Source organism: Mytilus galloprovincialis, chromosome 5, assembly GCF_965363235.1.
Source record: "Mytilus galloprovincialis chromosome 5, xbMytGall1.hap1.1, whole genome shotgun sequence".
In the NCBI taxonomy this organism is placed as follows: domain Eukaryota; kingdom Metazoa; phylum Mollusca; class Bivalvia; order Mytilida; family Mytilidae; genus Mytilus; species Mytilus galloprovincialis.
The window spans coordinates 62,515,769-62,537,198 of record NC_134842.1 but is presented as its reverse complement, the minus strand read 5'-3'; the positions used below and the strand labels follow the sequence as shown (position 1 = coordinate 62,537,198).

The following is a 21,430-nucleotide window of genomic DNA, read 5'->3' as shown; positions in this document are numbered from 1 at the left end:
GTAATTTAAAACAATAAAAAGCTACCAACAACCAAACATCATGACTTTAACCATGGATGTGATGTCAGAGATTCTTTATTTCTGTCCCCATAGTCATATAAAAGTTCTTCACCAGTTGAAATATCTCTTGAGGCCACAAGCATGAGGTATGGGCGGTCATTTATTTCTGTTAACTTCATGTGACAGTTGTTTTTGGTTCTACTGTGATTGATGAGGCGACCAAGACGCCCACTCTCTGCAGTTGCGTCCACACTGAAAATAAAATAAAAATGCTGCATTAAACTTTAAAAAGTTAAAATATGTTTTTGTATTTTTCAATAACAAAAAGCTTGATTGATAAGTGGACAGAAAACTTGATCAGCATATATTTCATGAATTTGTGTATTAAGGATATAAGCATCTTCAAAAGATAAAAATAGTTTTTTGATTTCTACTTCACTAAAATTTGATTGCTATTAAACAAGTTGACAGTAAGCAGGTCAACACTTATCCCTACTACAACACATTATACTACTTAAGGCATACAGTCTTACATCCTTTTATTACTAATCCTCCTTTACTTACCAGTAATTAATGGTTTTATGAGTGAAGTAATACATGTAACAGCCAATACTTGGGTCTTTGCCGTAGTCCAGCTCTTTCTGTTTGGCAACCTTCTGACTGATAAGGTTACCAGCATATTCCACAACAAAGTCTCCACGGAAGAAATCTTTACTAGCAATTACCCCACGACCTTTATTTGCAATTTCTTCAACCTACAATAAGAAATGAATGATTTCAGATACAGTCGGAAATAACTTCTCAAGTATAAATCAAACATTACCGATGCAAACAGTAGTCTTTGTTGAAAACATAAATGCACTACAGCAGATTGTGCACATTTTGAACCATGGTTTTTAATTTCTAAAATGTTGTCAACTGTTAACCCATAAATAGATCAGTCGGAAACCTGGTTAAAATAGAACAATCGAAGCTCTTTGTTAGAGAAGGCGATAAACGCTTACTGTAATATTTACTATATTGACAAACATTTTAAACGTTAATAGAAACAAATAAAATGACAATTTTCTTCTTAATTACGAAGTGTTTTATTTTAAAAACACAATTTGCATAAGTTCTTAATCTATCTAGAACATAGTTTAGCAGAACAATTAGATATCAAGTTGACGACATAGGTATCTTTCAAGTTGGATGTAGAAAATACATAACCTCTGATTTTTTATATTTTTTACCACGGACGGAAAACATATCAATTTATTAGTTCAGTGATTTTCGTGTCTGCCCTTCCATTATGTGACTCTAGAAAAAATTCCCCAAAAAGGGTAACAATTGTATTGAAAAGAGATAATCGAGTGCACATTTTTATGTTAGGGCGTGTTTGAGTTGAATATTTTGTCTTGATATCGTACAAAGCAAGAATATTTCCTACATCGTCTCACTTCAGATTCTATCATTTTTATATATCAAAGCTACAGGTTGACTTTATAACATAAACAAGAGGCTCTCAAGAGCCTGAATCGCTCACCTTAATTTTTTTGGTTAAATCTCTCATCAATGATTATTTTGGCTTTTCAATTTATTTAAATGTTCTTTGAATCGTCCTATTTTCTTCAAAAGCAAAAAAAAAAATCATTTTCTCCTATGTTCTATTTTAGCCATAGGAGCTATGTTTCTGACATACAAGGAAATGAAATATAAAATTTATACTAGATACTCTGAAACTCATTTAGCCTAAGTTTGGCTGAAATTGATACAGCAGTTTCAAAGGAGAAGATTTTTTAAAGTAAGTCAACATGATGAACAAATTGTGAAAAAAGTCTTTAAAGGGCAATAACTCCTTAAGGGGTCAATTGACAATTTTGGTCAAATTGACTTATTTGTTGATCTTACTTTGCTTAACATTTTTGCTATAAACAGTTTATCTGTATCTATAATAATATTCAAGATAATAACCAAAAACTGCAAAATTTCTTTAAAATCATCAATTCAGGGGCATTATACCTGAAAAACCAGTTACCCAATTCCGCTGAAAATGTCAGGACAGGTAGACCTTGACCTAATAAATACTTTAACTTCTTGTCTTATTTGCTCTAAATGCTGGAGTTTTTGAGATATAAGCCAAAAACTGCATTTTACCCTGTGTTCTATTTTTAGCCATGACGGCCATGTTTTTTGACGAAATAAAAAATAAAGCACAAACTTTATTTTATACACCCTACTGATCATTCAGTTGAAGTTTGGTTGAATTTGGTTTGGTAGTTTTAGAGGAGAAGATTTTTTAAAGTTAGCAAATATGATGAACAAATTGTGAAAAATTGTCATTAAAGGACAATAACCCCTTAAGGGGTCAATTGACAATTTTGGTCATATTAACTTATTTGTAGATCTTACTTTGCTGATCATTTTTGCTGTTTACCGTTTATCTTTATCTATAATACTATTCAAGATAATGACCAAAAACTGCAAAATTTCCTTAAAATTACCAATTAAGTGGCAGCAACCCAACAATGGTTTGTTTGATTCATCTGAAAATTTCAGGGCTGATAGATCTTGACCTAATGAACATTTTTACACCTGTCAGATTTGCTCTAAATGCTTTCGTTTTTGAGATATAAGCCAAAAAACTGCATTTGACCCCTATGTTCTATTTTAAGTAACGGCGGCCATGTTTTTTGACGGATCAAAAATCGAAGCACACACTTTGTGCATGATAATCTAAGGAACAATCATGCTAAGTTTCATCCAAATCCATTCAGTAGTTTCAGAGGAGAAGATTTTTTAAAGTTAGCAAATATGATGAACAAATTGTGAAAAATTGTCATTAAAGGACAATAACCCCTTAACCCTTAGACTGCTACGCGCGACTATTGTCGTTCCGATAAGACAGTCCGCTACTGCTACTCGCGACTATAGTCGTTTTCCGTACTCGTTTGTTTACACAGTTACCATGGAATGGGCGGAGTCAATATTCATGAGATTGCGGCAGTTTCGACTTGTATGGATTCTGATTGGCTTAAAATCTGCGTTCTTTCGAGTGTCTCTTGACTTTTAATCAGGTATAAGCGATAAACCGAAAGTGAAAATTTTTGATGAAAAAAGTGACAAAATGGCGGACATTGTTTGGAGAAATGGCCAACACGTTCAGAAGTATTTCAATGATAACGATTTAACAGCGGCGGACGATTAAAAGGATTTGGACGAGAACCGAAGATATAATAGACAGAAATGGAAGTATTCTATCAAAACTGCAAACAGAAGACTTTTAAAGCGATAATTACGGGGATTCCCAGACATTGTTCAAAATGGATGACATGAAACAGGATTTGCGATGTTTATCATTTCGCCTTTCAAATGTGAATCAATATTGACTAACATCGATAGACCCGAACTTTAAGTTTGTCAAGATTATATATTGATGAAAGCTTTAAAAATGAACTTCTCGTGTAAATATATTTGTACATGGAAGTAAAAGTCGGCGCAGTGAAAGTTGGAGGAAAATACCGGAAAATATTTGCATAAAAAAGGCCGTTGGTCTGAGAAGAAACTTTATTTTTTGATAATCACAATGGAACTTAGTTCTTAAAAGAGATTTTAAACTATATTGGTTCAATTCTGAAGTCATGGATACTTTTACATTGATGGGTCGTTTAATAAAACATGAAAAAATAAGTTTACCTTTGTTTACCTATTTTCGCACCTGTACAGGTAAAACATGACCAGAGACTCACACAAAAATAAAATAAATTAAAAATACAGAATCTAACAATACTTTTTTATATAACTTTTATTGATGAATATTCAATATTTACAAAGATACAGCAATTGTAAGTGAACATGTTTATTTCATCAGTGATTAAAATTTTACTCAGCATTACACAAAAGTACAATAGAAATCAATGCAGCAGTCTAAGGGTTAAGGGGTCAATTGACAATTTTGGTCATTTTAACTTATTTGTAGATCTTACTTTGCTGATCATTTTTGCTGTTTACAGTTTATCTTTATCTATAATAATATTCAAGATAATGACCAAAAACTGCAAAATTTCCTTAAAATTACCAATTAAGTGGCAGCAACCCAACAATGGTTTGTTTGATTCATCTGAAAATTTCAGGGCTGATAGATCTCGACCTAATGAACATTTTTACCCCATGTCAGATTTGCTCTAAATGCTTTCGTTTTTGAGATATAAGCCAAAAACTGCATTTGACCCCTATGTTCTATTTCAAGTAACGGCGGCCATGTTTTTTGACGGATCAAAAATCGAAGCACACACTTTGTGCAGGATAATCTAAGGAACAATCATGCTAAGTTTCATTCAAATCCATTCAGTAGTTTCAGAGGAAAAGATGTTTGAAAAATTGTTAACGACGACAGACGACGACGACAACGACGGACGCCAAGTGATGAGAAAAGCTCACATGGCCTTTTAGGCCAGGTGAGCTAAAAAATCATAGTGCTAAAAGATGAAATATATGGGTCAAGTGAAATATCTATCTTATGAATCAAAAAACAGAGTAGGTGTGTTTGAATAGCAATTTTACTAAAAGTACTTGACGACAGTCTTTCAAGTTGGATGATGAAAATGCATATTTTCAAGAAATTTATTTTTTTTGTGTGTGATGACTAGGGTTTATAGTCTTCAACCACTAAAAAAATCTAGTCTGCCCTTCCACGAAATATTTAATTATAATTTTTTTTAAATGTTTATGAATTTTCGAAAATTCCACCTGACAACCGATCAGACAATAGTTTTAAATTGAATCAATCTAGAAAAGGTCATTAACTGATGCTCATTTACTAGTTGATACATTTGTCTTTTAAAATACAACTGGCATATAAGGATCGTAAAGGGGATAAATTTATCGGTTTCCAAGAGCAAATTTGGCAGCGCGTCATCACTACAATGGCTTCCATTTCTATGATTGTGAAAATGAACTGGTGTAATGGCTACCGCGATGACAGTAAACAGGTATTTGCAACCATCAAGTCCCCAATTGATGCCGTCAGAGCTTAAAATACAATAAAGTTATCTCCTACAATTACGTCATGTATCAGTGCAGTAACGTCACATGTTATTGTCCATCCACTTCAATTTATCAATGAAATGCATGCGACTTCATTCATACAACCGAACAACTAACCCAATGTTTTGTACACGTATAAGTAGTTCTACTTATTATTTCATTTTACTTCTTATTCTTTACAAAAAACATAGAGTTAAGATAGATTGCTGATAAAAAGAATAATGGCATTTTATTTTTTGATACTGACTTCATCGGGCTCTCTTGATATTCTTGCTGATAAATCAGTATCAAAAAACAAAAATGCCATTATTCTATATATATTGATTAACAACTTGAACATTCCAATTTCAAACAATTAAAAAGTACATAAATATCTCATTTTTAAGCTTTCGACATTCCCTATACTTTGGTATATCAAAGGATTAAAGATTGTGTAATCTCTGTATTTGTAAACAAGATGTTGAGAATGAATTTCGTTATTTTTCTCCTGTGATAAATTGAAAGATATAAAGCAGGTTACTTTGTTAATGTTCACTAAGACAAGCTGTTAGAAAGTTAGAGAAACAAAACGTAGATTTTGTGGTTAAGACATTAAAAATATCTTAGGATTTTAACATTCACTAAATTATGTTACCTTCAAACCTTCTTCTTTCTTGTTTAATATTTTATCTTCTATCTCACACTGTTTGTCTTTCTGAAAAAAAATATGATACAATTTAATACTTCACTGTTTAAATAAAAAATTATATGAACACCAGAGGTAACAGTTATCAAAGTCAGGTTTATTAGCAGATGTATAAAGTGGGTCTCATTGGGGTCTAAGCGTGACGCGGGATTGCCAATTTTTTGTAAGCGTGACATGTGAAAGTCAAATTATTATGCTGTGAAAACCGAAAAAGAAGTCTAGCGGGACCTGGGAAATTATAAAAAATTGAGATTTGCTTACGTACATACTGTAAGCGAGATACGGGAATCTAACAAAACAGTTAGCAGGATCCAGGATCAGAACCCCCCAATGAGACCCCCTATAAATAAATTTGTAAGAATTTAACTTTCAAGGTTTGAATAATCTCCCCTTAATCTCCATAAATTCGTTTTTATGGAAGATACGTTTTTAACAACACCTTAAACTTTCAACTTCTTGACAGTCAAACCATGTCTAAATGTGTAGAAATTAAGACCCGTATACATAAAGCTATTAGAGTTAAGATTTGTTTTGAATGGACAGATTTTTCTACATGTCCTATTATAAATTAGTATTACAATTGGAATCTTAATTTAAGTTGTTTTGTGAATACTGCCCCTGCCTTTTATCTTAAAATGTAACAAAACAATCCATTGTGCAAAGATGTTACATGTATGTAGATGAGCAATGTTTGAAAAATAACAAACAAAGAAGATATTTTTTTAGAATGTTGAAGACAACTTTTAATGACAGACACTCTTATTTGAATAATGTAGTCAAGAGTTTTAAGAAAAGTAGAAATAAAAATTTTATACCTATATAAATAACAAATTTTGAATTTCAAAGGGATATAACTCTAACACCAAAATTGTTTACCTATACTGGTAAATAAAATACACTTGTATTAGAATTACTTCTGACTTTTTTACAGAAAAGTTTGCACATGTTAGTTTAAATCTAAATGTTTTATCTCTTGATAATAATGTTTTGTCAATGTTCTTCTAAGCAGGTGTAATACAATTTCTCCATTTTATAATCAAATGCTTTAATAAACATGTTATTGCGATTACTGCACTCTTTCAAACAAACTTTTAATATAAATATTATGATTTAAAAAGAATGTTAAGCCAAACTGTCCTAGGAAAGATTACAGAACTTTTCAAGAATGAAATAAAACAGATAATTAGCATCTCTTTCTATCATGTTCATGTTTAAACATAAAAATCACCATTAAATTATCTAATGCTGAAGACACAACAGCATCATCAACCAAACCATCACTGTCCATAATTGAGTAGTCTATTATCTTTCTATTCAGTCGAACTCTCTTAGCAGTACTACATGCCATAGCTACTCTCATTCAAATGAAATTGATTGTAAAATTTACTTGTATGAAATTAATGACAGGTGAACAAAAAGAACCAATTACTCTATAATTAGATCTTAAATGGCTTCAAAGGTGCATAGATAATTATGTTATTGTTTGTTAATTAGGGAATACAGGGTGGTGTCATAAATAATTGTTCTAATTACATGAATCAAGAAGAACACCTGCCAAAATGCAAACTAATTAAAACAATTTGCGATTTATGTTTGTATAAACAGTAATCTATAATGCTTTATATGAAAGTTTTAACAATATTTTGTACACCAAAAGTCACAATAACTTTTGTTTCTTTAAATCAAACTTCATTTTCTAATTGGTTGGAGTAAACAGATTAGAATTAAAAATATAATTCAGTTTATTTAATCTTAACATATGAAATTTTATTTAAAGACAGTTCAACCCAATGTTAGGTTTAGAGCACCATTTGAGTGTTCTAGCAACATTTTATATATCAATGACCCATACAGTAAAGTTATAACGTAAACCATTCTAAAAGTATAAATGTGATCTTTCAGGAAATTTGAACAAATATATCAATGAAACAAATTGCTTCATGTCAGCATTTGTTGTTGTTTAAAATTAAACTGTGTTCAAAACTTAATAAACTTAAAAATTGTTAAATTTAATATTATTTATTTATGTGTTTGCCTTTCAATGCTTAAAGTGTGTAAGGGGCAATAATTCTTATTATTTCATAAATAGAACAACTTTGTTGCAGTAAGTGGATTTGAGTAAATATCCCTTATCAGATTTATTTGATTCATTAACATTTCTTATAAATGTGGTATCAAATTTGACATCATCTTCAGTAGTGATTTTTTAAGGATTCACTTATAATCATTTTTTATCTATGTATACCTAATTATTAATTTTAAGAAGTGTTGGGATTGCCTCCTCTGACTCACTGCAATATTATAAATTATCAGAAATATATCATATTCTATCTTGTATGAACAAGGAATTGTATAGGTGTTGACTTTTTTTAACCCCTTTGTTAAACTATACGTTTGATATTTGAACAATAAAATATTCTGAATTGAATTATTTGGGAAAATACAAATTAAAATTTGCAAAATTTGACCTGATTATGATTACATATAAATACACACCTCTAACTCAGATTTACATCTCCTGTTACTACGCCTGACAGGGTAGAAGTCTGTCAACAAGCTGTTCTGTAGACTAGGTTGAGTAGGCTCTGCTGTCTTTCTGTAAAATAGAAGATGCAGAATTTAAGATAATTATTTTTCAACTTCTGATACGAGAACTGGTACAAGGGACTCGTCATGAAATCTGACTTTTTTTTATACTGAAAAAAAACAAACATTGCTATTTATTTAAAATTGGCTTGATCTTTTTTTTTTACTATGAGATAATTTTTCATATTATACAACTCAAGCGAAATTGTTTTTTTTTTCAGTCTTGAAGAATGAGACAGTATGAAGTCAAGAGCCTAGAATTCAATGCTATTGCTTAGGAAAACAGTGATAACCATAATATACATGGTCTTACAAATTTGAGGATGTTTCTTGGCTACATCTTATCTCATGACTGTCACTCTACAAAAGATTGTAGCTGAGAAACACACTCTTATTTGAAATCAGTAAGGGTTCCGCGGAACCCAGTGTCTCGCCTACTTTTGCTGTTAATCGCATGCTCAACAAAAATGAGGAAAAAAATAAATAAAAATTCCTTTTGATACTATCTTTTGATTGTAAGAAGCTTCTGTCCAAGTTTGGTAAAAATCCAGGACAGTTTATGAATCTAATAAATGTTTTAAAAATTTTAACTGTATGTTAAGTCCATTTATAAGTAAAATACAGAAAACAGGAACAAAATTTTAATAAATTTCCTTCTAGATAATAGCTTTTAATCATAAACAAGCTTCTGTCCAAGTCTGGTACAAATCATTTATAATGGTGTTTGTCAAATGAATGTTATTTTTGCCGAACCAGCAGATTTGGAGCCGAATCAGTAGATTTTCAGTCCACTGGTCTGACTGGCCAGTACACAAAAAATCTTAAATTCTAACCCTGCCTATACATTATGGGCATACTAACCATAAAGTGGCCTATTGACTAGAATTATCAGTTTTCCTATCTAAGGTTGTGTTTTTCTCTGGAATGTTTCCTGGCAGAAAAACTAAGTCCACTTATAAGTAAAATATGGAAAAACAGGAATTTTGTTTTTACAAAATTTACTTCTGAATACTATCTTATGGTCATAAGCAAGCTTCTGCCCAAGTTAGGGTGAAATTCAGGATAGTTTTAAGAAAGTTATTAAAATTTCAAAAACTTTAACCACATAGTAATATTTGTGGACACCGCAGCCGAGGACGGAATGGAGGATCGCTATGTCTCGCTTTTTTGACAAAAGTCGAAGGCTCAACAAAAACCATTGATAATCTATTTTTTTTACTATAACTATGACTTTGATCCAAAAAGGGAAAAAAGAAAACATAATTTATGCAATCAACAGTGCATCTAACTATAGTGTGTGATAACATTTTGTGAGGGAATTCGATGTTTGCTCACACTGTCCATTTCAACGCACTTTATGACGATACCACTTTATCAATATGAATGAAATTTTTTGCAGTGTTTTAAGAAATGATTTAACTTTAAAATCACATACTATTTGTGAACTATTAAATGTTTTACAAGGACGAATTTTCTGTATAAAGTCAATAATTGTGTGAACTTTTGAAGCTCAAACTTTTTATAGCTTTAAATACGCCAATGAAAGGTCCGAAAACTATACCAATACAGATGATATATTTTTGAAATTGTAGCAAAACTTTTGGTCGACAAATTTTAATTCGTTACTGCATAAATATCAACTTGAAATATCTGTCATTTTCTCCCTACCCATTTTACCCCTATTACTTATTAAAATGTGGACTGGACATTGTTATTTAATCTTATGCAATTTGATTGGATTAAGTTCTTTTTTATTACCTTCAAACTGTTTATGCTTTTCATACGAGTATATTGATTAAATCAGACCGTGCGTGAATGTGTACAGCAAATTAAATGACCTGCATACTGGACACTGGACCAGTCCATATTACGTTTTATCAATGGAATTTAAGGTATGAAAGGTAACAATTGCCACTTTTTTTTATATTTTCACATAACTTTCCGAATTCACTTTAGATAAAATATTTTTGAAAGCCTATTGCGGAGAATAAAGGGAAAGTTTACTGTTTTTATGTTCTATTCCATTAAAAACGCCATTTCCCGAAGATAAATGCAGAAAAACAATTTACGCACGTCTACGTCAGGTAAAATTGTTGTTTATGCTGACAAAAAAATACATTTTTTAGTTTCATTCGAATATTATAATAATAATAAATCCCAAATTTATGTAGTCATTAGATAAAGTCCTTATATGTACGATCTGCCTATTTATGGACACCAAAAGACAATACGATCGTTTTAAGGTCAATTTCGTCTACCTCACACAATCTTGTTAGGCACTATAGCAAATTAAAGAGGCATAAATTGGTCCCTGATATAGCATAATATAGAAGTATTCTTCAAGACTTCCACACTTATGTTTTTTTTTTGCATTGATAAATTATAACTGTTTAAATCTTGAAATTTTTAGTGAAGGAATCTAATTTCTGCTGTCATAATACTTTGCAGTTTTGAATTTAAATGCAAGAAATTTGAAGTCCTCATGCATGTACGAGTTTAAGGTAAAAATACAGGTACCGGGTTCTGATCATGTTCCTATCTAAAGCATGTTGTTTGATGGATTAGATTTATTTATCTTTTTTTTCAAATCAAAGCCCTAAAACAATGGCCTTTAAAGGGAAACTTCGCAAAAAAATGAAAATTTTATATTATGTTTATTTGATATAAATAATCATAGATTTGTTAAAATTATTGTTCAATTCTTCTAGAAAAGTGATTAAAATAAAAATTAAAATCCCACTATCACTTCTCGACTTATCGCCATTTTGACGGCATCTCCGATACAAATAGTCACGTGGTGAGTATATTTGAATAAAATATCTGAATACCACAAAGCGAAAAAACAAGCATGGCATATCGTATATTCAGTATCAAAATGACTTGTCAAGCGTACGAATGTACAACTCGGAGTTCCCATGGCATAAGCTTACACACTTTCCCAGATCCTGCAAAAAAGAAAGAGTTGTACCAGACGTGGATGATTAACCTTAATCTAACACCAACCACCTTCACTCACAACAAGTTCAAGAAAGTGTGTGCAGACCATTTTGAAGCATCTTGTTTCGTTGGAAATTTGATAGTAATTATGATTCTTTTCTCATGAATGTTTTTATTGCTATTTCGTTCCAAGCCTGGTTGAAAGATATTGTCAGATTAATGTAGTTCAGTATTTCGGCATTCATGCATTAGTTACAGATTTTGTTGTTTACAAGTTTAGTAAACGGATAAAAAGTCACAGACAAAAAGTCACAACAAATTTGTTGATAATTTTTGAATATAAACAAGAAAAAAATCTTCAAATATTATATTATTTATTACATTTATTCAATTTTAAGTTTATGAACTTGTTTATAAGCCTTAAAAATAAAAAGATATTTGATTTCAATCATGCAAGGGGATATATATTTCTTGGCACAATGAAGCCATAACAGGTACCTAGCCACTTTGGCATTTTGATTTTATAACAATAATGTGATGTCATTTATATTAATTTAATAATTTCTGTTTAAAACTTGCTTTAAAAATAATATTTCAAGAACAAACCAAAAAAGAATTATTTAATTTATACGTTTTCTCGTTTAAAGAAAAATAAACTCGAAACTGAATTATGACGTTTTGTTTTGTGACTTTCTGTCGTAAATTCACCAGTTCAATGAAGTATATTTTTTTTAGTTGCACTAATTTTATGTGTACATAAAAAATTAAAAATTACGTAAAACATTTAAAGGTTCATTTGTTTAATATAATAATGGTTTAAAAATAAGACTTTATTTACATGTAGTATAGATGCTGTTTAACCCCCCCCCCCCCCCTCCTTTTCCATATTGCCCCATAGAAAAGGTTGAAGAGGTGATGGGTAGATGGGAGCGTATGTATTCGTGTGGAAACGGAAACTTAATAGATCTTACCGCCCCCTTGTTATGTTTTTTATCTGTCTACTAGGTCAACCCAGTTGCGTGGTCCTACAAATTAAGGCTAAGCAGTTTCGGGATATAAAATGTCGACAGCTAGGCTAACGAAATTTGTAATGATTTATGGTCAATCGCAGGAGTAATTTTTCTTCCTAAATTTATGATAGGAATACATCTAGTAGGGTGGACACTAATTTGGAAGTTGTAAAAGCATAAAATTATTCTAATGAGATTAAAAGGTATCTGTAGCGGCTTTCAACTTTTCGAAATACTATGCCAAAAAAAGTCTTTTATCTGTAATAGATTTTATTCATTTCGGGTACTTAACTCTAATATGAAAACCGACGATCTTTTGAATTATTGCCAGAGGTCGTGTAATAGTGTCACATTCAGGTATTCTAGTGACTTCCTGCGGGGTAATAAACTGGTGACATTACGCAATTCCGGACCTAGCTGTTTGACCCAGGTGTGCACAGGTAAAAGTGCCATCAAAAATGCAGTCAGGTGTATTATACATCCTGTTAACAATGTATGCCCCTAATCTGATTGAAATACACAAATCCGTCCAAATATGAAATTAAGAGTTTAAAATTTATATCCACATGCTGATTAATTCTGACATGTGCAAAGACAGAAATAATAACACCGTAAATTATTAATTTTGACTTCGGTTTCAAAATTAATATGTAGAAGATTATCTAGTACTGTACACCAAGGATATTTAAATATACAATTCCTTGTGTACACGTACCATGTAAAATGATTTTTTTTTTTTGAAATTTCAATTGTACAAGGGATTTACTTTTCGGGATGGATCCAGTCACATTAAAAAGGAGGGTTCCAACTATATGTCTGACTTCAAATGCATTGATCGGCCAAAAAAAAAGGGGGGTTCCAACCCCCGAAACCACCCCCCCCCCCCCTGGATCCGCCAATGCTTTTGTACACAATAACTTTCATTATGTTTTGTCAGCTTGTTTTATTTGCTTATCAAATGTTAAATTTAAGTTATGGTCTTGAGTTGTGATGAATAATTTAAGAAAAAAAAACTGCATCATTTTACCACATTGTTTGGATTAAATCGTAGAGAATTTAACCGAGCATTATGGATGACTATCTTATACTTTCTTGTCCTATTTCCGATATGAGCGGGCGCAATTACGAAATAATTTGCCATTAGAAAATTTGCGTTTACTTGTATGTGAAGAGACAAGCATGTGCAATTATGACACGAAGTTGATACTTAGTTCGTGGTTGTCTCTAGAAACGGCATTCGTTTGTCTTTCTGTACATGTACATTCAATTATTCAAAGGAGTTGTCATTTTTTCAATATAAGATTTTTACAACACTAAAACACACCCGCGAAATCGGTGGCATTTCCAGCTTTTAAGCTGTTGTAGGATGATTTATTGAAAAAAGATTTTATGTAATGAGAAAAGGATATATATCAAAAGCGTTCTTCCTTTTTGCCAAAGTCCGTTATTTGTTTCCTTACTGTTAAATTACATTATTTCGATTTTCTGACATTAGACTTACTCTTCCCCGTTGCTACAAGGCATTTCTTGGTAAAAGTCAAATTAAATTAAAAAATTTGCACCGCTTCAAACATGAAATAAATGTAACTGCTTATAGACCATTATTTTTCTCATAAAATATGCTTCTAGGACAATCCATCAGTGCTTTTTCTTTTGAGAGCCCTATCATATGACAATGGTATGATTTGAATCTTTTATGAATGACTAAGGTTAAAACCTACCATAATTATATTTTATGATATTTTCGTTCAAATAGCTGAGGAATTAGAATGTGGTGAGAATTAAATTATTTTGATAAGGACATTACTTCCTGAATATTTAAAAAAAAAAAAAAAAAAAGAAGATCGCTTTGAACGACCCATTTATATAACTGCAATTGGTAATTACTATCTATTTCAAAAATTCAAGGTCACCGATTCTTATTTAAAAATTTTAATTCATTTACTCGTGTTTATAAGGACATCATTATTCATAAATTCATTCAATTAAATTAATTCAGTATTTCTTTTTTTTAACAAAAAATATTCAGCGTCAATAATATATTTTATTAACCTGAGCTCATGGAAAATATTAAGATTCCCCCGTTTATCATTCATACGAAATGTTGTTCACACCTAGAAAAGTGAACCGTGACGGCTTAAATTCCCTGAGTAAAGATCAAAAGATACAAAATGCTAATCTTTTAATTAACTTGAATTTACCCACGCATTTAACAGGTAGTCACTATGTGTCAAAGTACAATACACATTGTATTTGCGGGGCCGTATTTGCACATTACAAATGTACTAGCAGCACATATTTACTAGACTGACGTAAAAGGTAAAAAGTACAAACATGCATTTTTAAAACACTATCAGTTATATATGTTTGTTCAAAATATCCGTCGAAAAAAAAAATCATAAAAAATATTTTATATGATTAACTTGTATCACTATAATCATTTCAGAAAATATTAAAATATAAATCGTACATTCTAATTTCAAGCGGAGCGCTGTTCCATCTTAATTATTAGTTGGTTAATAGCTACACCAAACGTCGTCGATGCGCTTTAAATAGCGTTATAAGATGATTCACGATTAAGATTTAAAATGAGATTATTTTCACTCCCGGCATGCTTAAAGACTTAAACTACGTCACATAAGTCAGGAAGTTCGAAGAAATAAAATTAATAATTCTTAATTTTCTCCTTTATTGCTGTTCATATCCAGATAAAACTTGGTGAATATGTTTTTTATGGTATTATGAACATAATTAGCTAATAAGTAAAAAATCGCGAATTATCCCTTTAAAACAATTTCTCCTTTTAACTGAACTTATTATAGTCCTCAAATTTACAATATGTTAATGTTGGTCTGTGGACTAAAGCTACAAGTATTGTAAAAGGACCTTCAATAATGGTTCACTTAAAACACCTTCATGTGGTCAGTATACTATATTCTCTTTACTTTTAGTAAAATATATTTCATTGCCATTTTAAGAATACTGAATCTTAATGTAAAATAGTTTGGAAATCTAAACAAACTTTTTTCTTGATGCTTTCTTCTTATTCTGTGAAGTAGAATCTGTTTTTGTTGATTTCTTTTGTCTTCCTTTAGGCTTTTCTTCCTCTGCATCTTTTTCATCATATTTTTCTAAAAGAACCTTGAAGATACAAACAAAAGATAAGGACTCATACTGATATTGCTGGTCTGTGGACAGTGTGTCCATATAAGACTCAGATGCCCTCACTTACAAATATATGTCAAATTCTTCAATTTTTTAATTTACGAAGGGACATAACTCAGGAACGGTTTAAGAATATCACCTCAAGATAAAAGTGGTTCTGTGTTTGGTGTTAATGAGCATTGTGTATAGGTTTTATAATATTTGGTTAAGGCAAACTTAAGTTAGAAAACAGGAGGTACTAACAGCAGTGCACCCTTCAGCACAAAGTGGGCATAACAATCTAACAGTAAATGAAACTTATCTTTCCATGATAAAGTAATGTTTTTTGTGTAAACAGTTGGAATGAACTTAACTGTAAACCAGATGCTCTGCAGGGTGCAGCTTTATACTCCTGCAGAGGTCGAACACTGAACAATTGGGGCAAGTATGGACACAACATTTAAGCTTGATACAGCTCTGAATTTGGATTGTGATTAAATAGTTGGCACAACATAGGTTTCTGACACAGAATGAATGTGGTCTAAGAACTTTTAAAAACTTAAAAACTTAAAATTTTTAAATTGGTCCAATATCCAAAATCTAAATACATTGTTGGATTCAGCATATCATAGAACTCAAGAATTCAATTTTTTTTTATGAAATCAAATGATGTTCAATTTTGGACCCTTTAGACCTCAATGTGGACCAATCTGATAACCGTGCCCAAACATCAAAATCTAAATACATGGTTAGATTCAGCATATTAAAGAACCCCATATATTCAATTTTTGTTGAAATCAAACAAAGTTTAATTTTGGACCCCGATTTGGACCAACTTGAAAGCTGGGTCCATTTTCAAAAATCTAAGTACATGTTTAGATTCAGCATATCAAAGAACCCCAAGAATTCAATTTTTGTTAAAATGAAACTAAGTTTAATTTTGGACTTAATGTAGACCAATTTGAAAACAGGACCAAAAAATAAGAATCTAAATCTAAATGCCCTTTTGGCCCCTAATTCCTAAACTGTTAGAACCAAAACTCCAAAAATCAATCCCAACTTTACTTTTGTGGTTATAAACCTTGTGTTAAAATTTCATAGATTTCTATAATTTATACTAAAGTTATTGTGCAAAAACAAAGAAAAATGCTTATTTGGGACCTTTTTTTGGCCCCTAATCTGTTGGGACAAAAATTCCCAAAATCGATCCCAATCTTCCTTTTTAGGCCATACACCTTATGTTAAAATTTCATAGATTTCTGTTTACTTATACTAAAGTTATTGTGCAAAAACCAAGAAAAACACTTATTTGGGCCCTTTTTGCCCCCTTATTCCTAAAATGTTGGGACCAAAACTCCCAAAATCAATCCCAACCTTCCTTTTATGGTCATAAACCTTATGTTTTATTTCATAGATTTCTATTAACTTATACTAAAGTTATAGTGCGAAAACCAAATGTCTTCGGATGACGATGACAACGACGCCAACATCATACCAATATATTTTCAATTTTTCCAGTTGTATAAAAAAAGTGCATCTTAAAAAAACAATAATAACTTATAAAATGTGTGCCCAAGAAATTTTGACAATTTACTAACAATGAAAATTTCAGTTTCTAAACCATCAATATCTATACAAGAAATCTAACACACCACCTTTTATATTGGTGACTATGCGGTATATGGGCTTTGCTAATTGTTGAAGGCCACAGGTGACCTGTAGTTGTTAATTTCTGTCTCATTTTGTTCTCTTGTGGAGAGTCAATTTATTGGCAATTATATCACATCTTCTTTTTTTATATTCTATAGCAATGTTACAGTACCTGTTTACATTTAGGTTGTTCAGTACTAGAGTTACTAATGTTACAGTACCTGTTTACATTTAGGTTGTTCAGTACTAGAGTTACTGTCTGTTTCAACTTTATCTTTCTGATCTTTTTCATTGTCTTTGGCAGGTGAAGGTTCAGGGGTCAATAATATTGAAGAATTGGAAATGTCAATTTTGCTGGTCTTGGTTTCTTTGAATTTTTCATCTTTATCACCTGAAATAATATTTTGAACATTAATGCATATTCATAGAAGCCCAGCAAAGCACATATTGGTGGCAATATTTAACTATTTTGTTGGTGATCTCTCTGAATGGTTCACTCTATGCTCATACAGCACATTCAATTTGAAATATCACAAACACTGCAGTCATAATTTGCAGTGATCATCACTTCACCAGGCTTTTAACTAAATGTATATTTTAGGATACACATGATCATATCTTTAATTTTCATACGTACCTTGACAATAGGAACTGGTCCATTGGTGACATTTTCATAATCAAGATTCATATAATAAAATATCTTACCAGTTTCTTGACTTGTTTTTGGACTTGGTGGAAAGTAGTCAGTTATTCTTGAAGGCGTGGAAACCAAGGGTAAGGGAGAATCACTCATTTTCAAACCTGAAAAAAAAAAACAATACATATTATATACTTACTAAGCAAGCAGGCATATTCCTTGATCATAACTCTGATTCAGTGCCTTGGACCTGTCATCGTTAGCAAATGTCTAAGAGACACAAGCAACTCCTAGTGTTTTTCTTACAATACGAAACTGAAAACATATTTTTGTAGTAATGTAATGTTTACTAATCATACAGTGAATAAGAGTGAAATAATATAATCTATTATAGATCATATGCAACAATCTCTTATAAAGTTGTTTAATGTTTACATGAATCCATGATAACTCATCCTATACATGTAGATACACAACCTAACATTCTACTATAACATGTATAACTTAATTATTGCACTTTCTATCAACTTGCCAAATAGTAATAAGATTATAGGATCCCATTGACCCAATTGCAATGTATTCTTAAGATATAGAACTGCCTTCTCGTTCCACTAATAAATACAATGAATACTGAGGAAAACATTTGAAAGAAACTTTATCAGAGATGCAAACAGTTTTTTTTTCCTGTCAGACATTGGGGCCTTCAGGGTACCAAGTTTTGCCAGACCCATCACATTTCTGCCAGACCTATATTTTCACTCAAAATTATCTATTTTTGTAATATTATGAAAAAAAAACCAGCCCCCCCCCCCTTTTTTCCATTTTACCATCCCTTTAGTAGATGTAGAGTATAAAAAGTATTATCAGTTTCACCTCAAGAATTTTTTTTATTTTTCATGAATAAATGTTAGCAGTTAATAAAAATGAAATTCTTACTGTTTATAAATAACAATGAAATGTAACTGTTTTCTGTTAAGGGGTTTCCCGAATTTTCCCGCCAAAAAGCACATGGCTTTCAACAATTGTAAACAAAGCATTCAATTTGTGATCATGGATTACAGCTTTAATTAATTGAATTTGGATATAGATATTCAACTTAAGGTTCATCATAACCTTTTGGCTAAAATGGCCGTATTTACAACTCAAATTTTACTCTGAGTACAGACTAACCTATACACCTGCAACAGTTTTAAGGGATGGCAGGAACTAGATATATAAATTTTAAATGCATTTTATGTCTTAGAAAATTATAAACTTTTCTAGATTTTGCTATCCATTTTTTTTCGTTCCTGCAGAAGGTGCAAAAATTAACTAAGTAGTGAAAACGATTGAGAAGCTCCCCTCATATAATCAATGTTGTGAGTAGTATTGATTTAAATGGACAATAGATGGACAATAGACACCTGTAAACAATAGGTGATTTAACAGGTTTAAACTGTGTAACTGAGTGGACCGTATCAAATGAAACTCGGGTGTTTGTTTATTTTGCTATCTTCTGCAGACTGGAAAAAAATGAACATCAAAATCCAGGTAAGTTCTTAATTTTCTGAAACGTAGACTTCATATAACTTTTATATATCTAGTTCCTGCCATGCCTTAAAATTTTCCTGGATGTACCAGTTTGTCTGTACTCATAGTAATTTTGGAGGTGTAAACACGGCCATATTTTTCAATTCCTTATGATGAACCTTAAGGTACAGTCAGGCAATGTTTTTAATCTTTTTATGGATTAAAACTAATTTGAAAGAAAAGTTTAAAAAATAAAACAATTTTTGACATCAAAACAACAGACGTTCTGAAATATTTTATGAATATTCAGTGAACTATATATTTTTGGAACTCTGCTAGGGGTCAAAGTTACATCATTTTTCAAGCCAATGGTGTGTATTCTCTGTTACAACTAATCAACTGCGTTTGATATAAATATTTCAATAAATTGAGATGTCAAAACTTACCATTTCAAAACAGAAATTTATACTGCAAAAGGTTTATTTTTTTATTTTTTAAGGAGGGATATTTGGAAGTTGTGTCAGGCTATAATATTTATCATTAAAACAGTTTGAACTCCCGATTTCTATTATGTAATCGAAGCCTTGCATGTTGTTCTATCTAATCATGCAACGTGGTTGTAAAATCACAATTTTATAAACAAAATACTCTGCTGGGACCGACAGGGAAATCAGTTTTGGCTGACCCAAGCAGACTAAAATATTGCCGGCCATCAGGTCCTGCAGAGCAACTAGTTTTGCCGGACCTGCATAAATTCTGCCCCTTAGGTCCGACAGGTCCGATGATTAGTTGCATCTCTGCTTTATTTGTACTTCTTTTCTTTTGCGAACGAAAGTGAACCAACGCCTGGTGAGTCTGTAGTACGGTAGAGTCCATAAAGTGGATACCCGGGGGTATGCAGGGTCGTTATGATAAAAGACATAAAATGTTGAGAGTCTTATAACAACAACACTTTAGGGACTGCTGCAGAAATTTATTGATCGACATGTTTCAGTGCCTAGGGTACCGTCATCAGGATAAAAACAATACATAAAATCATGCTGAAGTACAAAATCAGGTTGTAAATATTTAAACGTCACAATGTTACAATGGTAAGTAACGTTATTAATAGCAACTGAAAGTGAAAGTTCATTGTAAGTATGTAAATAAACTATAAAAAGAAATTAAAATAAAATGTTGTTGTGAAAATGTTTGTTAAAATTATTCTGTCAACATGTATTTGTCCTCTTGCATCGTGGAAAGAATAACACAATAAGTTTTGTATTGGTGGTTATTTATGATGTATGTTAGTGTTGACTGGCTTATGCAGGGGTTTCATAATCTTTCATGTTGACTGGTACTTTCCACGTTTCTAGGTGGTACTTTTCAATTAATTCCATGAATATCTTATATAAAAATTCCTACATTTAGGCGGTACTTGTCAATAGCATAGGAGGGTAAAAGTACCGGGTACCGCCTCCTAATGAATGGCCTGCTAGTGGTTACAGTAGTAGTCCAAATAATTATGACGTGTCAAAGAAAAAAACTTATAATAGCCTTTCAAGACGTCATAATTATTTGGACTAGTTACAGTAGTAGAACTACGTAGACAACTTGGACACAGGCCTTTACACTGTCATGTTACCACTACTACTGCTGTATTGTACACTGGTAGTAACTACTACTGACACTACCAACTTTTAATCTGCTTATTAATAATAATACATTAAATAATATAATAGAAAATCGACCAATTCACATAGAAAAATGGTTCTACAAAATGATCTTAATTGTAGCAGTAAAAATGTTAAATAGATATAAAACTTAATATTTAACACCAGTCACCTAAATACATTCTTCGACAGACAATAAAAAAACGTAAACAAAGCGTCCCCCCTTTTTTGTTTTACACCATACGAGTTGCTTTAAATAAGTATTTTCAATACCTACGCAAGGTGAATGGGTATCAGAAACGTGCACTGAGTTTAACTTTGTTGTTTTTGTTTGTTATTTGTTAAATTTAATAGCAGTTTACCGAGTACCTCTTACCAAATTTCTTGTTTCAAACCAATGAAAGAGTCGCGGGGTTTGCGTCCATATCTTGGGTGTTGATTTTGATTGGTCGATAGAAAATGTTTCATTCCACCGAAATGACATTACAACGAGAAAATTATTAGGAATTAATTTTGACTGAATTATTTAATATTTGCTTAAGAATGAACAAATAAAGACAACATAAATTATTTTAGTGATTTATTAATGTATACA

The 21,430-nt window shown here is 31.4% G+C and overlaps 1 protein-coding gene across 4 annotated transcripts; it reads right to left on the bottom strand.

The window, feature by feature from the left end:
* On the bottom strand, positions 1 to 21,334 carry LOC143076222 (N-lysine methyltransferase KMT5A-A-like). 4 transcript variants are annotated; one of them, XM_076251932.1, is made up of 8 exons: positions 21,205 to 21,334; positions 17,743 to 17,838; positions 17,259 to 17,428; positions 15,266 to 15,384; positions 8,207 to 8,306; positions 5,660 to 5,719; positions 565 to 755; positions 1 to 252 (listed from the first exon to the last, which is right to left on the bottom strand). In XM_076251932.1, exons 1-8 carry the CDS (start codon positions 21,317 to 21,319, stop codon positions 39 to 41), a joined length of 1,065 nt encoding a protein of 354 aa, XP_076108047.1. In that variant the 5' UTR covers positions 21,320 to 21,334; the 3' UTR covers positions 1 to 38. The 4 variants fall into 4 exon arrangements, with proteins under 4 accessions (XP_076108047.1, XP_076108048.1, XP_076108050.1 ...); XM_076251933.1 differs by having other exon boundaries at positions 21,212 to 21,296; XM_076251935.1 differs by having other exon boundaries at positions 21,198 to 21,281.
* Positions 21,335 to 21,430: the final 96 nt, after the last annotated feature.

Bases quoted from the DNA above. Each gene is read 5' to 3' on its own strand.
- LOC143076222 (XM_076251932.1), bottom strand. From the start codon at position 21,319: ATGTCATTTCGGTGGAATGAAACATTTTCTATCGACCAATCAAAATCA. The intron at 15,385-17,258 runs GTACTGTAACAT...TGTATCTTCAAG, and splicing joins AACAACCTAAATGTAAACAG to GTTCTTTTAGAAAAATATGA. The intron at 756-5,659 runs GTAACATAATTT...TTCTTATTGTAG, and splicing joins AGAAAGAAGAAGGTTTGAAG to GTTGAAGAAATTGCAAATAA.